The following is an 18161-nucleotide window of genomic DNA, read 5'->3' as shown; positions in this document are numbered from 1 at the left end:
TTATCTTGGTCGAAGCCCATTATAACATCGAAACATGGAATAAGATATCATAAAACCATTATATTGGTTGAAGTCTATCATATCATCGAATTTATTTTCATGAAACCAAAGGACATTCATGTGCCTTCCACACACTGCTTATTTCCAAAAAGGAGATTAGTAAAATGAATAAAACTATGATGATTAGAATTCTCAACTTAGTGTTACAACAAATATTGCGAACATGATAATTCATTTACAATACCTCCTCAATTTGCAGCGTCTGTCATGCTAGATGTACAAGCCACGTTTTCTTTCTAAACAGGCTACTCTGAAAATGGCGAAACCTATATATTAGAACAAATGTTCTTTTTAGTTACACTTAAGAAAAACTGACCCTGCTAACTCCAGCAGTCTCCACTAACAATGTTACCTTGATTGGAAACAACTGAATAGGAAATAAGCATAATGCATGGATAGAGAATCCCCGCCACAGGTGGGTAACTTCAAACAACCAACCATCCACTGTTAATGTTAAAACTTGAGCAGGTGTTAAAACATGCCATATGGACTTTGAATTAATGTAAATTCTCTAGCCCTTGTAAAGAGGCAATCTGAATTTGAAGACTAAGTCTTCATTATATATAACATTAATATACACTTCTTTTTATCCACACAACTCTTCCCGGGGGGATACTGGCATAGTAAGTTGCTTATAAACCTAGAAATATAAGGACAACGATAAAAAATTAATTGATTTAAGACTACAAAAAAACATCAGCCAACGTATACCCTCAGGAAAAGAGCACTCAATAATACAAAGTGGTGGGGATAAAAGATCATGGACCATAATTAAAAGAATCATGATTCATGCTTGACACGTGCTTTTAATATTCCTGGAACTGGTGGGGAAGTACAATTTTTCCCAGCAGAACAAGACATGGAATAAGAACCACCTGTTGCCCTCAAAGAATGAGGAGGCAATGATTGTCGGTTTGTGTTACATATAGGCAAGGTATTTTCACCAAATGCAGTTCCATTTGGATAATTATCATGACTGACAAAATCTGCACCATCATTTGATGGCTTCTGAGAAAATCCCATTGCTTTCAGCACATATGCATCATCGTGAACCTCAAAAGGTGTACTGCAAAAGCATCAGTGACAAAAAACATGAGATTGATGAGCTAAGATTATAAAATTTGCAACTTCCAGCAAAATCAATGTTGTAACTACTAGCCAGCCTTCTCAAGTAAAGTGTAATATTCAGAGGACTCTTAGTCCTAACACCCAGAAATGTGAAACTTATCCTCTACCAAAAATCATGTTACTAGCCCCCAATCTAAAGCTATTGAACTAGACTAGTAAATGCATAAACTCAGAGTCTTCCGCAAGTCTTACAAACAAATTATTACCCACATTGGTCTCGCAGCATACCTATTGAAGTCAAAGTGAACTAGCTGCATATCTTCTGAGATTTCAACTTCAACTGTTGCATGTGGACGGGTCTGATTTGCAGTTCAAAAAATAACTACTGTCAGCTGGAAAATAAAATAAAGGCCTACTTATACTATCCAATACAAACATGAACATTAGATATACACATCGGAAGGAAAATTCTAGATCCATCTACAGCCATATGAAAAGCCCAGTCGATAATTCATTGTAAAAATATCAATATATATCTATTGTAACTGCACTAGAATTGTTTACAAAAAAAAAATCCTGAAAAGAATGTCTCCTTCTTTCGGAATATGCCTCATTACTTGGAAAATAGAACACAACAACAATGGGTGCAGATCATTAGGAAGTGTCTTAGTAATCATGCATGTAAGACTAAAATTTAGGTTTTATTGAGTTCTTTATTCGAAGTGTGGATCATAACATGATATGTAAAGGTTAAAGCAATTTTCCAGAAGAAATCTGCAGCTTTATAATTGAATGTCTCCTTGTTTCAGAGGATGCCTCATTACTCAGAACGCATCAACAATGGGTGCAGATCATTAGGAAGCAACTTAGTAATCATGCCCATGAGACTAAAATTTAGGTTATATTTAGTTCTATATTCAAAGTGTTGACCATAACATGAAACATAAAAGCTGAGGCAATTTTCCTAAAGAAACCTTCAGTTTGATGATTGATCAGCCAATCCTTACAGTTGTTTCTAGCCCTTTCTCCCAACTGTTGCCATAGTTTCCTTTATTTGTTACTCAAATTTTGTAATGTGTCCATAAGTGCATGATCTGAGTATTATTTATTCCTTCTATGGATAAAAAAGTAAAGAGATTTAAGTTTTTGGTCTTCATTTGTAAGGTGTAGGCCTAGTGTAACTCTCATGCCAAACTCAAACTCAAGATTGGTAGTTAACCTAAAACTATGAAAACATTGTGGCAGAAAACACTATAGCAATTGACTATAGCCCACTCAAATCAATCATGAAGCTTCAGTATTGTGTTGTAAAATTAAGCAGTCCAAAACTTGGGAATAACTAAGCAAAGTGGATTCTGCTTTATTTCCCATGAAGTAAAACTAAAGATTCCCATAAATAAAAAGATATCGGAAAACATGAACTATAAAGGGAAAGTATTAGGCCTTCATGAAAGAGGTATTCTAGAAACCCCTTTAGTTACAAAATTAAAATAACCAAGGTCCATGCTCAAGACAGTGTTATTCCCCCCAAAACCCACATCTATTCCCATAATCCAAGCATTCAGATCCTTCATTTTCTAGCTCAATATGGGATCTTATACTGCAAAGGCTAATCTTAATCCCTTTCATCTATTTTGGATCCCCATTTCTCTATGTGTCTAAAGACTAAACCTTCATCATTACCATCCATCTTAGGTCCTTACATTCAACTACCCATCACTTATATTTCAAAATCTCTTCATCTGATTTATCCATCATCTCAAATCCCAAATCCAGATCAATAAAGGAACACATCCTTGAACCCCTATCCTACCTATATATACCTATCCAAAACCCTTCATATCATTTTTCTCCATCCACTAACTCCACCACTCTTGGAAGAAATTTGGATGCCAAATCTTAAATGTAAAAAATCCAAAAATCCACCTATGTCCAAGGATTAATATGTCCCAGACATTATAAATCAAATTCAAATCTGATGCAAATTAAAAATCTTACATTCAAATGGCCACAAAGGCCCATTTAGAAAGTCAAAATAAAAAGAACATGGATTCCTAAGGACCAAAACTACTACAGAAGTAATGCATCCCAAAGAACAATCAATATTCACATCTATACTGGCTATCCAACAGCTTCATCTACTCTTGTGTCCTCCAATCATCTATCTAAAATCCCCAATCTTTAAAATCCTTTTTGGGCCTTCGTGTCTCAAAATCCACTATTCTAAGTCCTATATAATCTCCTCCGTCTACTGGGGGCCCTATATCCCAAATGTGTGTAGATACTACTAATAAAAAGTTAAAAGCTTCAATCTTTCCTTCATATTCTTATTACTCATGCACTATCTTCCAATTCCACTTATCCACATCCTTATATTCATTCTTTTCAATTCAACTATTCCAAAAAATAAAATATATATTAATAAACTAACGAAGGTAAAGAAGAATTTGTCTAATGGTAAAAGCCACCTCTCGTAGCACATTGTGCAAGTAACATAATGAAAACCTAGCAATCAGATATCAATTATAACTCCTCATCCTCTTGCACCTCTCATTAGGGGAAAGCTTCATCCCAGCTATCCTACTTACTACATCATATCCACATCCTCCATTGTTTCTCATCCCCTATATATCATCATATATAAGTCCAACTCCCCATTTACCCCTTTGATTTCAACAAGGCTAAGATTTTGACAAGAATCGTGTATCCTATTCACCTCAATTTTATCCACAATTTCCATGCCATGACATCCTATCCAAATGCATTATCTCTTCCATCTTTTGATCTTGATTAGGCTATCCATATCCTCTACCTTATAGACCCCATCTTATTTCTTTCTGTCTTATCCAGATAAAGTGTACCTTCCCTCCTTAAAATTGATGATGAGGCTAAGGGAAAAACATCTATGCATGTTTTGGACAATACAATGCTCACTTACTCTACCATCAATATCCCTTATGCACTATCCTTTCACCTCATGCATCTTTTAACCATCTTTGATCTTCAATTAGAGTACCTCTAGTATGGGGCATCTCACTCCTTTGAAACACAGTTCTCAAAACGCCCTCCTATATGCTAATGCAAATAGTGTCATTATCGACCTATTTAGCTAATCACTTATCTAGGATTGATCTATTCAAACCTAATTTCAAGTTTACTGATTATTTCATGTTCTTGTCCCTCCTCATGTAGTTGAGACACATGTACTCAAATTTTGAGACACCTAGTGTATTTGGCTTTGCCACTTGCTTTGACAGTCATCTAATGAACTCACAAGTGTGTTGAGCATATGGGAGATTGTGGAGTATTAGATAGCTTTTTAATTTGGAATTGTTGTTAGATGAGTTTTAGCATGCAAGTTTTGTCATTGACGTCAACATATGTTCAGAATTCTCAGAAAGGAGTTGGACAAACTTAGATTTTGTATGCTTCATGCTATTGATCATCATAATATGGATAGCATACAACATTCCTTAGTATGCAAACTTGGATATGTGTTGCAGGATAAGTGTGCACCTTATGTCTATGGTCGCAACTCTTTATGTGATGCTTTGAGTAAGTTACAAATCTTTTGATAAAGACTGGTTGCAGGTCAGTGACATAGAATTATGCTAGACGTAATTGTTGCATTTGGATATAGCATGTTGGCGAGATGGACTTAAGGTTTGCAAGCATAGAGAATGGTAGAAGGCTTAGAAAAGTGCATGCTTTGGGATTTGTGGGTCATTTGGTTCATGTTGGGTTGATTGCTAATGTGTGGTATATGGATTATTGTTTTAGAAGTTGGCACGATGGTGTAGTGTGTTGTTTGGTTTAGCGATAGTTAATTGTGAATCGTGGTGCTTAATTTAATAATTGTAATTGTTTTTTAATTGTAAAAGGTGCTGTGTCCATCTTAGCATGAGTCTATTTATTTATTTGCGCATTGGGGAAGTCCTAACAAACCGACCAAACAATACTTGATATGATGAGGACTATGATGTTTGAAGGTAATGTACCTCATGTTCATTGGAGAGAAGCAATTACCACAGCAGTTTATACATTGAACAAAGTTCAGATCAGACATGGTACACGTAAAACTTCATATGAACTTTAGTTTGGTCATGTACCATCAATTAAGTGTTTCAAAATTTCTGATAGCAAGAGTTATATCATAAGAGATGATGATGTAGGAAAGTTTGATCCTAGAAGTGATGAAGGTATATTCCTTGATTATTCAACTAAGAGAAAAGCATATAAATGTTATAACCTGGGATTAAGAAAGATGATTGAAAGTGCAAATGTGAAGATTGATGAAAGATTTCAGATATAGGAAAGGACATTTGACTATGATTCGGATAATGAAGCACATCAAGCATCTACAAGTCAGAATCAAAATCAAAATCAAGAGCAGTTCTTTAAAATTAATAATGGGATTTAGGCACAGATTGAAGAACCTAGAGAACCACCTAGAACTCCAGGGTATGTTACTTTGCATCATTCAGATGATCAAATTATTGGTAATATTAGTAGTGGTGTGATGACTAGATCAAGAATGAGGAATGAACTATGTTTGATTTCACAAGTTGAGCCTAAAAGTATCGATGAAGCTTGTGGAGATGAATCATGGGTTAAAGCAATGCAAGAAGAATTAGAACAGATTAAAAAGAATAATACATGGGAATTGGTTCCTAGGCCTAAAGATAACAATGTTATAGGAACTAAGTGGGTATTTAGGAACAAAATAAATGAACAAGGTGAAGTAGTAAGGAATAATGTGAGATTAGTTTGTAAAGGTTATTCGCAACAGGAAGGTACAGATTTTGAGGAGACATTTGCTCATGTGGCCAGAATTGAAGTACATTTATTTTTAGCTCCTATCAGATGGATGTGAAGTCTACACTCTTAAATGGGGAACTTAAAAGAAGTATACATTGAACAAACTGATGAGTTTCCTTGGACAGATTACAAAGGCATGATATGCAAGTTAAAGAAAGCTTTATATGGCTTGAAGCAAGCTCAAAGAGCTTGGTATGCGAGATTGGACAGGTATCTTTTTCATCTCAAGAAAGGTAGTATAGATAGCAATTTGTATTTGAGAACTTAATCCTAAAGGCATTTTGATTATTGAAGTCTATGTGGATGATATTATTTTTGGTGACCATGATGAAATGAGCAACAAGTTTTTTGAAGAGATTAAGAGTGAATTTGAAATATCTATGACAGAGTAACGTGACTCGCCACGAGTCAAGCAAGTCATGCGAGTCAGCGAGCTACCAATGCCTAACTGAGTCATTATGACCCATGACTCGCGAGTGGCGAGTCAGGAGGCATGACTCGCCTAACTCACGAGTCACGAGGTGACTCACTTGACTCGGGTTGCTTGACTCAGCCGCGATAGCATAAAATCAACAGGCTTAAAATATTAATTTTTGCATACTTTTTTAATGTTTTTTTTCCTTCTTACTCACTCTTATAACCCTAAAAGGGCTTCCATAACACTCTATTGTGAGAAGAAGAAAGAGAGAGAGAGAGAGGTGGAAGAGAAATACACTGTCCTTGTTTTGCAACCAGCTGAAAGGAAGAGGAGAAAAGCTTGCATTTGTGACATTGGAGCTTGCATTTAGATCATCAAGGAGTTTATGGGAGCTCTTCTCAACACTTCCCAAAGCATTTGAAAGAGGTAAGAGTTGATTTTTTGGATTTTGATGATTTTTTTCTCTATGTTTATGGGTTTTTTGGATGAATTTTTTTTGTTTATTTATGAGTTTTTTTTTTTTTTTTAGATCTTCATAAAATACAATGCTTAAATGGTAATATTTGGTCTAAAAAGTCTTATTGAGCAACCTTTACATTTTTCCTTACTCATAATGGCTCCTGGAGGTAAAAAAACCCAAGCTCTCTAAAGGCAATAAAAAAGATGAGTGTTGGAAGTTCACCATAGACTTTCCAGGTAGAACTAGAACTAAAACAAAATGCCTATTTTGCAAAACCATTAATAGTGGGGGGATAAATAGATTGAAATACCATATTGCTAGCATACGTGGTCATGATACTAAGCCTTGTAGAGCTGCAACTGTTAAGGCTCAACGTTTTTGTTATGTAGCCTTCGAAAAATATGAACAAGAAAGAGAATGAAAAAAAAACAATTAGAGGAGTTAGCTCAGATTGGTTCTAGTTACCTTCCACACTCATCTAGAAATGTTTCTCAGTCAATAGGTTGTGTTGGAGAAGGTTCTTCCCTTCCCCCCTATCATCCTAGTGCTTCTACTAGTCATACTTCTTCTACATCTATTCCTTGCACTGCTAGTGGTGCTACTGTTGTGGCTGCTGCCCCTTCTAGTAGTACTAGGCCTACTGGCTTTACCTTTCGTCCTAGAGTCAAAAAATCTAGGTTGGACATTTTTTTTGTACTGCATTCCACTCCTTGTGCACAACCCTCACTTGAGAGCTTGGGCTGGAATAGGGAGGTACATGAAGCTAGAATAAGAGCAATTTGCAAGTTTTGGTTTTTCTGCAACATTCCATTTATAGCAGTCAAGTACTTCAACTTCATTTATATTTGATTGTTTTACGTTTTAAGTTTTAAAATTTAAATTCAATTTTATAATTTAAGTTTAAACTTGATGTTGAAAATTTGAAATATGCTAATTAAAATGTTTTTATAAATGTAAGAGGACTCCTTATTGGCAGCGGATGATTGATGCAGTTTCCATCTGTAGTGCGAAGTACAAAGCCCCCACTAAAGATGAGTTGAGTGGCCCCCTCTTACTAGATATGGTTGAGGAGATGAAACTTGAGTTTGAGGACCATAAAAAAATTTGGAGCCAAAAGGGGTGTACCATTATGACGGATGGATGGATAGATAGAAGGAATAGGATCTGCCTAAATTTTCCTGTTTCTAGCGGAGGTAATTCATCATCCTCTACTTCTTTAAGTCTAAATTTAAAATTTATTGTATTATTGAATAACGAAAATTTTGTTTTATTGACTATTGATTCTTGATTCTTGAATGATAATTATTTTGTTTAATTTTCACTTTCAGGATCCACCATGTTTTTGAAGTCTATAGATGCTTTCTCACATGTGAAAAATGCAAAATTCTTATGTGAGGCTATTGAGGAGGTCATAAGGGAGGTGGGGGAAGAGAATGTTGTCCAAGTGGTGACTGATAATGTAGCTAATTATGTTGTTGCAGGTAAAATTTTAACTTCTAACTTTCTAAGTGCTACTTCTAAAAAATTTGTTTTAGTTTTTCATTAAATTTTGAAAAATAAAAGTTTTTTAATACATCAAAAAATTTCATTGTTTACTGACTAATTTAAAATTGTTGCAGGAAAACTTTTGATGGAGAGACACCCAAAAATCTTTTGGACTCCATGTGCGGCCCATTGCATCGACCTCGTGTTAAAGGATATTGGCAAGCTTCTATGGGTGCAATCATATGTTACCAAGGCCAAAATTCTTTGTAAGTTCATTTATAATCATGCCTTGCTTCTCAGCACTATGAGGCAATACACAAAGGGCAAGAAGTTGGCTCGTCCCAATATCACAAAATTTGCCTCTAATTTTATCACACTAAAATCCTTGCTGAGTTCAAGGTTAAGCTTTGAGGTGCATGTTTGTTGGTCCAGAATGGAGTTCCTCCTCCTTTGCCACCAACCCTGCAGGGATAGATGCAACAAAATGCATTTATGATGATGATGGTTTTTGGGAGCCATGTTCGAAGATTGTGGAGGTAATTTAAATTTTAAAAGCTTAAGTCTTAAAATTTTATAAATTAATTTATGTCATACATATTTTTGTTTTATTTTCATTGTGCAACTTTGCAAAGTTTCATCATTCACTAAATTGTTTTTTTGTTTAATTGTTTTGTAGATCAATGAGCCCCTTGTAGCCCTCCTACGAGTTGTTGATGGCGAGAAGCCCTCTATGGGCTACATTTATGAAGGCATGGATAGGGTCAAGGAGGCTATGAAGGCCAAATATGTCAGAGTTGAGGAAAATTATGGCCCTATTTGGAACATAATTGATATGAAATGGTAAAATCAGCTTCATAAGCCCATCCACGTAGCAACCTATTACCTCAATCCGGCATACTGTTTCCATGAAGATTTCAAGGCAGATGACGAGGTTCTTAGTGGCCTATAACTATGATATCGAAGATGGCCACTAATGCCACAGACATATTGCTTGAGATGGATGCCTATAATAATGCATCAAGGCCCATTTTTTCAAGTCAAATTTGCAAAGAGGGTCGTACAAAATTGCAGCCAGGTAAAAATTGTAGCTTAAGCCTTATACAATCTAGTTTCTAAATTTCTAGCTTTAAACTTTAAGTTTAAACTTTAAAGTTCAAATTTTGAAATGAGACTGATATTTTTTTCTTTTCTTTTTTTCAAAATTCAGATAGATGGTGGCAAATGTTTGGACCTTCAACCAAAAACCTTCAGCAAATCACCATCCGCATTTTGAGCCAGCCAAGTAGCGATTTAGATGTGAGCGCAACTGGAGCATATTCGAGCACATCCACTCGAAGAGGCATAACAGGTTGTCTATGGAGAAAATGAATAGGCTACTCTTTGTGCATTACAACCTGCGCATTAGGGCCAGGGAGATTTTGGATAGTGACATCTCTCCAATTACTCTAGAGGAGGTTGATCCAAAGTCTAAGTGGATCACTGAGGCTACTGATCCTGTCTTTGATGGTGAGGACCTATAGTGGGTTGACCAGGCAGATAGAGAGGGTCAAGCTGAGGCTGTGGCTATGGCAGCAAAGGACCAGAGAGCTCCAGTTGTTCCTAGTGACACCTCACAAGCATTGGCAGAGCCAGAGACTACAGTTGATCCTAGTGGCACCTCACAAGCATTGGCAGAGCTAGAGACTACAATTGATCCTAGAGGCACCTCACAGGCTGATGCTATGGCTAATCAGTCATCCAGGACCTACCTTAGATGCCTTACTAAGAGGCATTTTATAGATTACACTGAGCCTGAGGTTGAGGTTGGGGATGAGGATGACAATGACGATGACGATGATGATGAGGACTCTGACTAGGAGCCATAGCTATAGTCTTGTTTTAACTTTTTGTTTAACTTAATATATGATCAGAATTTGGAACATTTGATGATGACTATTGATTCATTGAATCTTGATGTGTTGGATTTCATTATACATATACATTTTGATGGGTTGCATGGATTTATCATTTTATATATGATTGTATGTTTTACTTTTATAATATTTCCTTCTATTAAGATAATATCTTATACTTTCTATAATAGTCAACTACTTGTCTATAGTCCGTCTTTCAGTCTAGATAGGAATGTTTCCTATCCTGTCTCTTTTGTCTTCAGTCCAGATAGGAATGTTTCCTATCCTGTCTCTAGTTTTGTTTCTAATTTCGTCTTCAATCTACGATGTTTCTTTTAGAAACAACGTCCTTGTAATTCTTTATAAGGAACACATTTGTTCCTCTGTTAATCAATCAATCATCCAGAAATCCGTTAATCTATCAACTCTTCTTGAATCTTGTAACACCTTCAACTATTGTTTAAAGTTTAAACTTTAATTACTAGTAATATAGTATTTAGCAATTTACCTTTGTAGTATTGTACAATGTACTTATGTAATCGAAGTATGTTTGACTTTTAACTTTAAGTATGTGCATTATGATCAAATTATCTTATATTTAATGATGTTATTGTGTCTTTACGCTTTATTAATAATGGGTGCATGGAATGTTCTTTAAATCCTAAAAAATCTCAAAATTTCGAGGTTTTTTCACTTTGCCGAGTCATTTCCGAGTCTGATCCAGGCCACGAGTCAAGTTACCCTTGCCGTGTCTGAGCCGGGTCCGAGTCACGTTACTTTGATCTATGATAGGAGAAATGAAGTTCTTTCTTAGTTTGCAAATAAATCAGAATAAGGATGGAATCTTTAAAACACAAACTAAATATCTTAAGGACTTGTTGGTAATGTTTGGAATGGAAAATTGTAAACCAATAAGTAATCATATGTTCACAGGTTGTAAGTTGACTTTCACTGATGATTCACCTAATACATTTTAGACTAGATACCAATCGATAGGTGGATTGCAATATCTGACAAACACAAAGCTAGACATATCTAATGTTGTTGGAATTGTTGCAAGATTTCAAGCAAAACCTGAGGAAACGCACTTAGCAGCTGTAAAAAGAATTTTCAAATATTTGTAGGTAACTTTGGACTATGGATTATGGTATCATAGATACAATGATTTAACATTGTATGCTTGCACTGATGCAGATTAGGCAGGTAACCTTGATGAAAGGAAGAGTACTAGTAGAGGAGCCTTCTTCCTTGGTGGGAGATTGGTTTCTTGGTTGAGCAAGAAGCAAGAATGGATATCTTAGTCTACTGCTGAAGCAGAGTATGTAGTTACAAAAAATAATGGTACACAATTGATATGGATGAAGCAAATGTTTAAGGACATTAGTATAACTTTAATGAACCTAATGTTATACATTGTGATAATACAAGCACTATCAATATGTCTAAGAATCCAATGTTACATTCTAAGACTAAGCATATATCAATCAAGTATCATTTTTTGAGAGAAAGTGGCAAAGAAAGAAATACGATTGGAATTTGTAAGCTCTAAGGAACAAATTGTAGATATATTTCCTAAGCTTTTGCCTAAGGGCACCTTTGAATATCTTAGAGGTATGCTTGGGATGACGGACCCGCCTTGCAAGCAATAATTGATGTAGGAATGCATATGTCTAGAAGTTATCAAACCACATTCATACACTTGGACTTGATGCTTGGTGTTGCTCCTCAAGGGGAGTAGTCGCATTGAACAGAGCTAAGCTTGAGAGCTCTTTTGGATCAGTTTTTGGTGGCACTTGATTTGCCTCTTGGAAGCAGGTTTGTTCATTGGATCAGAGGAATTGCAGAGATATATATCACAAGGGGAGAGATTATGTCAAAAAGCACTATCTAAGGGAAGTATTTCCTAGTGTGGAAGAAGTATGCCTAAGGCAGAGCTTTGTTGAGGATATCCAGGAAGTTGAATTGAGATGCTACTTTTCGGTTGATGGTTTTTTACACACATGTTGCCTTCAATGCTAAAGGGAGACATTATTGAGTATTGGAGAGTTTGTTAAGTAGGAATTGCTATTAGATGAGTTTTGGCATGCAGGTTTTGTATGTTATAGGCTATTGATCGTAGTTGTACTCACGATATACAGCATTCCTGAGTATGTGAGCTTGGATATGTGTTGTAGGATGAGTGTAGACCTAATGCCTATGGTCACAGCTATTTATGTGATGGGTTGAGTAAGTTATAGATGTTTTGATGAAGACTGGTTCCAGAACAATGACAAAGAATTATGCCAAAGGTAACTATATTTTGGATATAGCATGTTAGCGAGTTGGACTTATGCAAGCTTGGATGTGTTGCAGGATGAGTGTAGACCTAATGCCTATGGTTGCAGCTATTTATGTGATGGTTTAAGTTAGTTATAGATGTTTCATGAAGACTGGTTGCAAACCAATGACAAAGAATTATGCCAAAGGTAATTGTATTTTGGATATAGCATGTTGGCGAGTTGGACTTAAGGTTTGCGAGCACAAAGCATGGTAGAAGACTTGGAATAGTGCATGCTTCGGATTTGTGGGTCATTTGGTTCATTTCGGGTTGATTGCTAGCCTGTGGCATCAGGATTATTGTTTTGGAAGCTCATAGGATGGTGTAGTTGTTGTTTGGTTTGGCGAGTGTTAAGTGTGGATCATGGCTTGTAATTTAATAAGTTTAATTGTTTTTTAATTATAAAAGGTGCCACATGCTTCTTAGCATGGGTCTATTTATTTATTTGTACACTGGGCAAGTCCTAACAAGCCGACCTAACTGTTTAGTTGTAACTTTTATAAAGGAAAGTAATTTCCTCATTTGTAAGGTATGGAATGAGAGGAACGAAATTGTATGTGCGAGCCTTGATGTTGGATATCAAAGCGGAGCTAAAGGATTGTCAAATGCTTTGGAAGAGGTATGAGTCGAATGAGTTATTATTCCTAAGCATACTTCATTGAAATTGTTAAGACAAGTGTGTTGTCACCAATCAGTTCATTATTCAAATTTGTAAATCTTTGAAGGTGACTTCAACTTGCACATCTTAAACAGTGAGTCTTCTTGAAGGTACATTTAACCTTCTCTCTTTGGGCAGTGTGCTCTAGCAGTGAGCCTTTTTGTTCTCTACTCCTAATAGGTTTGGGAACCTTTTAGCAGAGGTTCAATCCTTTGACGGGGAAGATGTACTAAAATGTATTGCATCGACTGCTACGAGGGTCAGGTGTCATAACATGGATATTTTCATATTAGTGTATGATTTTGTGGGTATCATCCCCACCAAGGTCTTTCCCTTAATGAGGTTTCCTTGAAAAGAAAAAATCTTGTGTTATTGCATTTGTCTTTTACCCTATTATGCATAGTTATACTCTTGATTGGTGACTTGTTTAAAAAATTTGAAATTTATAATCATTGCACACAACAGATTCATCCTTGGAAGTGAAAATCACCGAGTGTGTATTGCTTACCAACGAAGGTCATGGCGCTCTCCACAACTTCTCTTCTGTGTTGTGCTCTAGTCTTCGAAGCTACGTGATAATTATACAAGAGTTGCACGCGGGAGGAATTTTGGCAATGAGAATCGATGAGTTTCCTTGAGAGCAAATTGCCTAGGGACCTTTAAATCCAGTGTAGCAAGTCAACTCTAGCAACCCAACAATCAGCATGTGATCGGAAGGTTTGCCAAACGCCAGCAACATGGAGTTTTGTAATTCCTTTCCAACTTTCTCAAGGCCATTTCACCTAACTATCTATTCCAAAGATGTGACCTATGTAACAGACAGAACCAAGCACAAAACATAACGCTTTGTTGTTTCCATCATTTTTCAGCCACTAAGAAATGTGACAAACCTTTCCTTCCATCAGACATTCAAAGATTATACCACCTTATTTTTCTGCAAAGCCTTTAAAAAAAAAATTAAACAATCAATGGTTTCCAATTGTTAACTTTGTACAAACGTTTTCAGCAAATGTAATAACACTGCCAGGATTTATGTGTGTTCCAAATGCAGATTGAATGTTTATATAAATATACATAGAAAGACAAGTCTCATGAAGAGACATGTCTCTATGGTAATTTATAAATTAATCATCAATTAGACAATATTAACATTAATATATAACATTAAGATTAATATATAACATATATATATATATATATGAGTAGATATATGAGGGTTTGTCTAATCGATGATTAACCAATAACCATTGAAGGATTATCTCTAGGTCAATTCAATCCGACTGAAGCCACAACATTAACATTCCCTCTTAGCTAGGGTTGTTATAGAACACATTATGCTTTCAAGCATATAGAGAAATATCATCTCAATATGGTGATCTTAGAGTGGCATATTTAAGGATATCAACATATATCCATAAACTTAGATGTTATCTTTTGATATCATCTGAAGTATGATTCAACAAGAAATATCAATCATATGATATTCATCATACTTAAATTCTCTTGGTATGTGCATTGGTATCATGTTCATGACCTACTAAAAGAATACGTTATATCCTAGAAGGATATGAGTTATATGATTTCCGGCACATTCCAGGGCAATATTGAATTAGTCTTTCAGATAACAACCTTGATCTCAGGGATAACAAGGTAGTCTCCATTATTAAAAGTATCAGGATCTTTGACACACTCCAGGACATTAACTTTATGTAGTCTATCATGATACGTTAGTTATCATAATCTCCAACACATTCTGGGACAGCAATTTAATGTAGTCTATCATGATAATAGATCAAGAACTCGAGAACAACAAATGTAGTATCATGATCTCCGGCACATTGTATGACAGCAACTTAATGTAGTTCATCATGATACATTCATTATCATGATCTGCGACACATTCTGAGACAACTTAATGCAGTCCATCATGATAACAGATCAAGCCATTGTTAAGATCATCACCTTACAATAACAACCTTACAAATACATCAATGAAAGACCGTCACCTTTCATGACATAATCCACATATGGAAAATAGTAACTCTCATGATATCCACCATGAACCAAGTCAAAGAGTGGATACATTACAGCTGCTCCTCGAGGATAGAACAAGGGCTTTCACCTCAAGCTTCTCTCCCACGGAGAAAAATGTATTACAAGGAATTTCACCTCGAACTTCTCCCTCTCAATATGTTGACTTTTTATGATCAAGGTTATTTCTGATGGAATGTTAGACTCCCTCTGAATCTGATATCAACCTTCTGACCTCTTCATACAAGGTTACCTCCAATGAACTATCATGCTCCCTCTTGATATAGAAGGATACACAATCTTAGTCATCAAAGATATTCACTTCAAGAGCCTCACTTTATCCAGCATGATCATCAAATGACTAATGAATTCTAGATCACAGCTTCTTTGGAGCTACTGTCACAAGATTGAGTCTGCACAATATTTGGTAGCATGTGAAAAGTATCAACCTTCTTTTCCTGCAAGAACATCCCTAGATGTAAAGGAAAATATCAAGGCAAATAACTCTTATAGTATGTATAGAATTACAAATAATAAAACGAATACAGTGACTAGATAGATGTAATACTGAAAGATAAGAAATACTTAACTGCACATGAATAGAACATCTCCCCTTTAAAAATGGTTCAAGCAGGAATGGAACATTGTTTATCATTCCCCCCCACAATGTGAAGTCCTTATATTTATGCAAACTTCATCCCAATGATATCCTTTATGATGTGAGTCCTTATATGTATGCAAGAGTCTAATTTGCAGTTTCTTCTAGCATCTCAATGCAAATTGTAGTTGGCATTTGTAATGATATGATATTTAAACCACTTTACCCTATTGGGAATCCCAAATAAATGAGTATTACAATCTCAAAGATGCCCCTACAGCTTATTATCTAATGAGTCTTGTCAATAATCAATTTATGCTAAGAGAATATGGTGATTCTTTTGGTACCAATAGACAATATCTGAATAGATGTATTTCCTTACTTACCTAATAGAATATTTGTTATATTCAAGTCTCTATGTGGAACTCCAGGACAGTCTTATTTAGTCTCTAAACTCTAGTAAATCACCTATTAAGGTTTTGGTTCTACTCAAACAAATTTGTGAAACTATAGGTGTGACCATTATATATTTAATTAAATTGTACCATATCAAACTCTAAAGTAGAGTGAGTGACTAGAATTATACTCATTTACTGATCACTTGAAGTCAATGGCTCCCTCCACATCTATATTCAATGACAACCATCCTTCTTGAACAATCATTCCTCTTTCTTCAATATTAAATCCCATCTCAACTCAATGTTATAGAATTGTGTATTTAATTCCATAACATAAGTGGAGCTTAATATATTTTTTTATTTATTTTTAATAATGTAAAGGAAACTTAGATATACGCTACCTTAGTTTACCTCATTATATGTGAGCCCAAACATGCGGCATCTTATTAGTTATCTCCACTACATGCCTCCACACATTTTCACACATTCAACATCCAAGACCAAGTCTGGAGTGATATCTTGATACAAAGATCACATGTACCTCATACTTAATGAAGGTGCTTTTCCACCTTGGAACCCTTTTATGCCACACATGTGACGTCATGTGGCTTGAAGGATAGCTTAACCCGCCTTTGAGTTGTACAAAGCTTCTCCTTATTAATTTGGACAATATCGACTTACCTATCCTTTGTAAGTAAATTGCTTTTGAATGGGTTCGCTCACTGCCCACGTCACCTCGTTGAGTGTCAAACAAACCTTTCTCTCTCCCCTTGTCGTTTGGTACTAATTTGCTTCCTCTATTGAATTAGTGGTGGGTCCATTTTGTGAGCCAATGATCTCAACTCGGATTTTGCACTATTTCTTGGCTTATTATGGATTTTATCTACATTGGATGCCTATGGATTTGAGATGTGATTCACACTTTCAGAAGTATGGAAGTATATAGACAAATTTTAATAATTTCTATTATTACAACACTATGATAAAATGGGTTGGCCAGATTTGAACATGAATCTGAATTGCACATCACTATCAGAGCATGATGTCTTGCCTTGTAATGTCCCTTATAAATTTAACCTTCAAACTAAGGGACTATTACGAAGTAATTGGTAAATACTTGCTTGTTATTAACAAAGATCGAGAGTCATTATATACAAACGAATGGAACGATCGTAAAGAATAGAAACATTCTATTCTAGCTATCAATTATCTACAGCTAACTTAGAGCGAACGAAATATTAGAAACATTGTAATATTTATGCTATATTACAAATAGAATACCATTAACTAATAATAGACGACTATCTATTATCATAATACCCTTCCTTAATGGTTAATCTATCTATAATACCAAGTTGTCTTCTAAATTTGAAAAACTTATCAGGACCAAGAGGCTTGGTGAGAATGTCTATAGTATGATTTGTGGTAGGAACATATTGCAAATCTATTGTCCCATCTTCAACCAGTTGTCGTATGTAGTGACAATGAACATCCGCATGCTTGGTTCATTCATGGAAGATTGGATTTCGAGCTAACTTGATAACACCTTCGTTATCAACAAACAGAGTAGTTGGTCCTACTAGTGACATCTGCATATCCCCAAGCATTCGACAAAGCCAAACAACTTCACATCCTACCTTAATAGTCCCTCTGTATTCAACCTATGTAGAGGAGAGAGAAACTGCCTGCTGCTTCTTACTGGTCCATGTCATTGCACTGGATCCTAAACTAAACAAATATCCAGAAGTTGACTTCTTATCATCAACAGAGTCTGCCCAATCTGAATCTGTGAACCCACTGAGTCTAGGATGAGAACTTCAAGAGTAAGAAGTCCATAATCTAAAGTGCCCTTCACATAACGAAGCACACGCTTTGCGACCAGCCTTAGGATCTATCATAAAGTGTGAGATATAGCTAGCTGCGAAGCTGATATCAGGCCTAGTAGTAGAGAGGTAGAT

General features: G+C 35.7%; 1 protein-coding gene across 2 annotated transcripts in view; it reads right to left on the bottom strand.

Annotated features, from left to right (window-relative positions):
- Nucleotides 1–527: 527 nt before the first annotated feature.
- LOC149536159 (transcription factor-like protein DPB) overlaps nt 528–18161 on the bottom strand; it is a 56033-nt gene continuing 38399 nt past the window's right edge. For both annotated transcript variants that reach the window (XM_089806785.1, XM_089806784.1), the window contains 2 exons: nt 1417–1487; nt 528–1126 (listed from right to left, as the gene is read on the bottom strand). In XM_089806785.1, the coding sequence (XP_089662911.1) occupies nt 841–1126; nt 1417–1487 (357 nt within the window). In that variant the 3' untranslated portion in view covers nt 528–840. The remainder of the gene's footprint in view (nt 1127–1416; nt 1488–18161) is intronic.

This window comes from Cupressus sempervirens, chromosome 10, assembly GCF_028749045.1.
Source record: "Cupressus sempervirens isolate cs-2001-9-10 chromosome 10, ASM2874904v1, whole genome shotgun sequence".
Lineage (NCBI taxonomy): Eukaryota > Viridiplantae > Streptophyta > Pinopsida > Cupressales > Cupressaceae > Cupressus > Cupressus sempervirens.
Note: the sequence above shows the minus strand (reverse complement) of the source record. Positions and strands in the feature narration are given on the sequence as shown.